General features: G+C 42.2%; 1 protein-coding gene across 3 annotated transcripts; it reads left to right on the forward strand.

The window, feature by feature from the left end:
• The first annotated feature begins 848 nt into the window (after positions 1-848).
• Positions 849-6,292, forward strand: LOC6552832 (ras-related protein Rab-23). 3 transcript variants are annotated; one of them, XM_001978941.3, is made up of 3 exons: positions 849-922; positions 3,415-3,784; positions 4,558-6,292. In XM_001978941.3, the coding sequence occupies exons 2-3, from the start codon at positions 3,665-3,667 to the stop codon at positions 5,242-5,244; spliced, it is 807 nt and encodes a 268-aa protein (XP_001978977.1). In that variant the 5' UTR covers positions 849-922; positions 3,415-3,664; the 3' UTR covers positions 5,245-6,292. The 3 variants fall into 3 exon arrangements, with proteins under 3 accessions (XP_001978977.1, XP_026831547.1, XP_026831548.1); XM_026975746.1 differs by having other exon boundaries at positions 864-1,081; XM_026975747.1 differs by lacking the exon at positions 849-922 and adding an exon at positions 1,098-1,337.
• Positions 6,293-6,386: the final 94 nt, after the last annotated feature.

Consider the following 6,386-nt stretch of genomic DNA (forward strand, 5'->3'; position numbering starts at 1 on the left):
CCCAAACATATTAAATAGATCAAGAGCGTGTCCATGACTATGTGCGGTTGATGTTTACTGCAATAACTGAACGGTAAATATACATTTGAAAATAATTTAATATTTAAAATTTTATGATTTTTGTTTTTTTTTTATTTGACTAGTCTTCAATTCCAATAAGAAGATGTATCATTTTCAGCTTGTAAATTATTTTTTATGTTTTTACAGAAAACAAAATAGTCGAGTGCAAAGTGCAAAGAGAAATTTCACAATTTTCTGGAATATCGGTAGAAATGGGGTAAAAACATACGAAAATAAAAAAATAACTTAAAATTGTGGGCGGAAGAGTTTTGTGCGGTTTGTGGGCGTTAGATTGCGCGTGGCAAAAAGTTTCTTTGCAAACTACATTATAAAAAAATGAAAAAATATCACATTTCACAAAAGTAAGGGCGTGAGAGTTTTGAGCGGCTTGTGGGCGTTAGAGTGGGCATGGCAACAGTTGGAAACAAACTTGCGCTGCGTCTAAGTCTCTGGGAGCTGCGTGCTTAATCTCAACATTCTAGCTTTTCTAATTCCTGAGATCGAGGCGTTCATACGGACAGACGGACATGGCCAGATCGACTCGGCGTTTGATCAAGAATATATGTATATACTTTATATGGTCGGAAACGTTTCCTTCTGCCTGTTATATACTTCTCAGCGAATCTGGTATACCCTTTTACTCTACGAGTAATGGGTATAAAATAGATACAAATTGTGCTAATGTCAAGTTGACATGCAGATAAAATAAAAGTAAGCCCGTTTACGTTTACACCTGTGATTTGAAACTCCAAGCAAGCATGGTGTGACCATCGACTCCGCGGCAAACTGCCTTGTGCTCGCCACGGTCACTCTGCTCGCAAGCCAGGCTTGGCATTCAAATTTCGATCGCGACGAGCAACAGGTGCGATTTCTTGCCATTCCGGTTCCCAGTGCAGCGCATTTCTCCCACTTGGCGCCCTAAAAAGTCGGCCGGGGGCAAAAACCATACGCCATAGTGTATATCGTGTGTGCGACCAGACTTTCACTGCGGGTCAATTCAGAGGCCGGGATACCAGGCGACGTTCGTCTTTAATTAAAGCGCTTCGCACGCGTTGTCGTCGTTGTTTTAGCTCCAATTTAGCTGTTTTAGCTGCTTAGTAGTTTTGGCCAAGTAGAAGAGGGGCTCTGCTGCGAACGTGTTTACGATTTTCAGTGCGATCCCAAGCTGCGATTCGAATGCGGGCTTCGCGTTTTCGCACTCGCAACTTCTTTTCGTTCATTTCTCACCCAGAAAACACAATCGCAGTCGATTGTAGAGTTGATTTTAGTGAGAAGAGGTAGTAAAAGAGTCATGATGGTAAAATATGGCAAGACATAAAAAAAGCACAAAAACAGGAGAAGCAGAGGGCGACACTGAGCAAAGTACCGTTAGTGCGCGAGTGAATGTTTAATCATGATTTAAATAATGAGGAATTCGCGCTCTTAATTGATTTAAGTAGCGCTCGGCATTTGCATAATTTTCCCCATATGAACACACACACACATGCAAGCCTGGAAAATCCGTTTTTCCTCTGTAGCAGCAGCAGCACAACAAGTGCACATGTGTAGGTGTGTTCAGCAGTGCACGGCATGCATGCATGTGGCCGAGTGCAGGTGTATTGGTGCTGTTGTGAACGTAAATGGACAAGTTAGAATCCACATTCCACAACAATGGCCAAGAAAACGGCCGCCAATCTATCAGTTCCTTGGGCAAATTCAAAGATAATTGCAGTGCAACTGTGGAATGGATGTGCGGTGCTCCATTCTCAATTTACCCAGAGTAGCCTGTTGTTTACAGGTTCACGTCAATCTGAGTTGATTGTATCCATACATCTCGCATGCGTGGGCTTATAGAAGCATTAATATTAATATTAATATTGTGTTTAAAACAATCTGAGGAGCCGCAGATCTATACATTCGAAACTCTTTTCTTCAACAAATCTTTATGTGTACACATGGCTATTGAACTAAATCTATAACCGGTGGCCTTAATTATCATGACAATGAACTACAAAAAGGCAACGAAAATAGCATGAACCTTTTAGAAGAAGCTGTAGGAAAAGAGTCGCGGCATAATTAGAACGAGCGAAAGGTGGCACAGTGGGTTAAAGGTGGATTTTGGGTTAAGAAAGATGCAAAGAAACAGAATAGATGTAAAAAATGGAAAACACAAATCCTGTGTTACCTGTATGATTAGTGCGGAATGCCGACTGCGTTTAGAAAGCCTGCTGAGAAATAATTAATTGCCTTCGAAGGCAGATCACACTATTAAGACCAGGGAAATCTTGAGAATGCCTCCCAAATTCATTCATATAAAGCACATTTTCCACAAGAACGGTTTGTTATTTATTAAAGCATGGATAGGAAATGCTGTAGGCGTCTTCGTTGATTCCGGGGATCCGACCCATATTAATAGGGTTTTCGTTATTGATTTTTGGAACACCAAGCTTTTGATCTTTCCAAGGTTGAGAACCTATTTGCCTACGAAACGGATGACTCTCCTCCACAACACAATGTAAACAAGTGGGCTTAGCCTCTCCCCATCCGTTTGGTTAGATATACGTATATATCTACACTCCAGATATATTCAGAACCCACGTAGACGCACCGTCCGCCCACGGAGCCGCTGAAAGCAACTGTAAACGGGGGAAAGGCCAGAAGAAAGAGCACAATTTTCAAAGAATTCATAAGCACGCGCTAATGCGAATACTAATGCCATGCATGGTCCATCTCTGCTCTGTCCCCCATCCAGTGACCAGTATCTACTGGCCCCTGACGTCCCACCTAACAACCTGACCACTCCCTACCTCCATCTTCTCCAGCCTGACCACCGCCTGTTACCCGTGGGTAAGGTGTGTGGAAGCACCTGTTGTTGAACAACGTAACCGTGCGTGCCCGTGCGTTCGGGTTGCGTCTTATTAGAAGCCGCATTCGGTGGCTCCGTGGCCAGTGGGGAAAAAAAGAGAGAAACAAGGGAAACGAAAAACAGACTTGGCCAAAAGAAGCGAGAAATACAGCGCTGAAAACCGGTTAACGTGGAAATGAAAGAAAATCTTTTGCGTTCACAGTCAAACTTCAGGAAGGGAAAATAATTTTAGTCAAAATATTGGTCACTCACGTCACCTCACGTCATCTCTGGTCATCTCTTGAATTTTAAGCAAACAAATCTCCAAAAGTAAAGGTGTATAAAAATGTATGGATAGTATTTCCAATATATGCCTAAAACCTGGGAGCCCCAAACTCTTTTGTTCTTCATTATACGACAGCTGGCTGAAGCCACCTTTCTTCAGTTCAAGCTAACGAAGTTTGACTGTATAACCTGCCTTATGTTAAGTCTGATGTCGCTGAATAGTTGGTTTTTCTCTTTTTCCACAGATCAAATTTGGTGAAATCAATGCGTAGAAAGTGAATCCAGGCTTAGGTAAAGTTGGGGAAAAGTGAAAAGCTTCGGAAAACTTGGCTTAACAAACAAACACATTTGGACACACTTGCATTTGGCGGATTGAGATTTCGTGCTCCGATCTGCCCGGCCCAGAGCTGCACTTGGAGCTGGATCTGGAGCCAGAGCCAGAGCCACAGCCACAGTCCAACACCTGGGCGAGCGGCGGCCCACCTGCCGGCTTAGATGCGTCTAATCCAAACGGCAACCGGCGGTGCTGCTGCGTCCGTTCTGCAGACCCACTCCCAGTCGCAGTACAACTACACCAGCATGCGTGAAGATGATATCGAGCTGGCCATTAAAGTGGTAAGTTCCCCAGCCGGCTGCGTGAATCTCTTCCATTTGGATTATGAATGGCTGAAATGAGTGCACAGCAAGAAAAAAGGTTACTATTAAAGTAAAACCAAAAACGAAACCCAGGTTTACTATTGATTTGATATCATATCAAGAAAAGTTCTGCATATCCCAAAATACAATGCTTTCTTCCAAATTATAAATATAACAATCAACTAACATATATTAGAACATTAGCTCATCTAAAAGATTTGTTTTATTTTATATAAAAAGTTGTTTCAACATGGCAGATAAATCAAATTATCCATTCGTATCGTATAGTTTTTCTTTCAGTGCTATTTCCCCTCTTCAAATGTTGTGAATGGCACCTGTGAGATAAAATCCGATGGAAGTGCCCGATGCTAATGGCGAAACTGCACGAATTAAGATTCTAGTTCAATTAGGGTTATCCTCTCACTGAGTGGAGTTGCTTCTAATGGGTTTTCTGGAATTGTTTCAAATTGATTTATAAGGTGATTTCTGGATGTCTTTCAGCAGACAAGCCAAATTAGTTTGAAATTTACCTGCTTAATTAACTAAAATGGGTAACGGTTTAAATGCCAAGTAGAAAGTAAATAAGCATTGTGAACAGTTAATTTTATTTCCTTCTTCGTATTTATTGTGGAAATACATTGTTGATTTAAGATTTTTGTTATATATGCATTAGAAAAGTTCTACACATTTTTAAAAATATAAACTAAAAACATGACATAAATTAATGAACATAACTTTGGTCTTTTTAATAGGTCATTGTTGGAAACGGTGGCGTTGGCAAATCTTCAATGATACAGCGCTATTGCAAAGGCATTTTCACGAAGGACTACAAGAAGACGATTGGAGTGGATTTCCTAGAGCGCCAGATCGAGATCGACGGCGAGGATGTGCGCATCATGTTGTGGGACACTGCCGGCCAGGAAGAGTTCGACTGCATCACAAAGGCGTACTACCGCGGCGCCCAGGCTTCCGTCCTGGTCTTCTCGACGACGGATCGGGCATCCTTTGATGCTATCAAAGACTGGAAGCGCAAGGTGGAAAACGAGTGCAACGAGATTCCCACGGTGATCGTGCAGAACAAGATCGATCTTATCGAACAGGCGGTAGTCACGGCCGACGAGGTGGAGACGCTGGCCAAGCTGCTCAACTGCCGGCTCATTCGCACCTCCGTCAAGGAGGATATTAACGTGGCTTCCGTGTTCCGCTACCTGGCCACAAAATGCCATCAGCTAATGACCCAGAGCTACGACCAGGCGGCAGGAAACCAGCAGAACTCCAGCCATCCGCCCTACAGCAGCACGCCCACGATCAGCGCCTTCAGTCCGACCTTCACAAAGTCCAGCAGCGGTACCATCGTCCTCCGTCCGGCGAAGAAGGGCCATGGCTCCAGCGTGGCCCGAAAGCGAAAGATAGTGCTCAAGAAGTGCGGAATATTGTGAGGAGTTGTCGGATTAGCTGGATGGATGGCAGGGGCGACTGGGCGGGCAATTAATATCTGGAGCATATTTAACGCCTAATTATTTTGGAGCCTAATGATGTTGTGGCCGGGTGGCCAGCCAACCGTTGGATGCAACCACAGCCATTCACTAGTCGTGCACAGACTCCGCGTGATGTGGTTCAGACATGCTTACAGAGCAGCAGAAATAATCGGAGGCAGCAAAGTGGATCTTCTGGATCTCCACGAAGATGAGATACCCTTCAGCGGGTGCTGAGAAACTGAATATTTGATGTACACTACACAACGGAAAGTTTTTTACTACGAATTACACTCATCTTAGCACAAAAATGATAAGGACCCAAATCATTTAAAACACCATAGAATTGGCTTTTTACCCCTGCGGTTTTATAACTTCAACTTAATGCTCCTCTTTATAATTATGCTGTATACAAATTATATAGACCCAATACTCACTTGGCTATACAAGCCGTTAAACCAAAACAGTAGCACCCGATCGACAAGGGTAGATGAGTTCTCAAAACCATAGACAATATGCATGAGCACTGGCAGTTTCTCAAAAAATTGCTCCAATTAGTTTTAGATATGAAATCAAATTTGTATGTATGTATTATGCCCACTTTTCTATAACGGAGACTGAACAGCTTTGCCTTTATATTGGATATGTATGTATATAGGGGTTAGCTTGGGTATTAGCTTCCCTAACCAAGCACAATTAAAAGTCTATATATCACGCTATATATACCAAGCCCAGATATCCATGTGAAATCCCTTTGCCAATTCGCGTTGGCCAAATGTGCAATTAATTATTCAGCTTTTATAATTATTAACTAATTGCAAGTCATGTCAAAGCGCAATTTGACGCGACTCATGTAGACCAGTGTTCGCATTCTATGCAAACAAGGAATTTGTGAAGCATGTAACATGTAAGCCGAATAGGAGAATATGAGTAAATAACCCTAAGCCTATTAATATTGTATTTATACATGTAATAACCCATAAATATGTTTACGTAATAAATTATTTTGTGTAAATTAACTGGAATTTTATATAATTTGGGGGATTCACTTTTGGTAAATCAGGGGGAAGTACTTTAAGGAAGTTCACTTAAAATAGCAAACAGCT

Source organism: Drosophila erecta, unplaced genomic scaffold (assembly GCF_003286155.1).
Source record: "Drosophila erecta strain 14021-0224.00,06,07 unplaced genomic scaffold, DereRS2 tig00000000-arrow-pilon, whole genome shotgun sequence".
NCBI classification, from domain to species: Eukaryota; Metazoa; Arthropoda; class Insecta; order Diptera; family Drosophilidae; genus Drosophila; species Drosophila erecta.

Coding starts and splice junctions, on each gene's coding strand:
- LOC6552832 (XM_001978941.3), top strand. CDS start 3,665: ATGCGTCTAATCCAAACGGCAACCGGCGGTGCTGCTGCGTCCGTTCTG. Junction 3,785..4,557: donor TCGAGCTGGCCATTAAAGTG/GTAAGTTCCCCA, acceptor TCTTTTTAATAG/GTCATTGTTGGAAACGGTGG.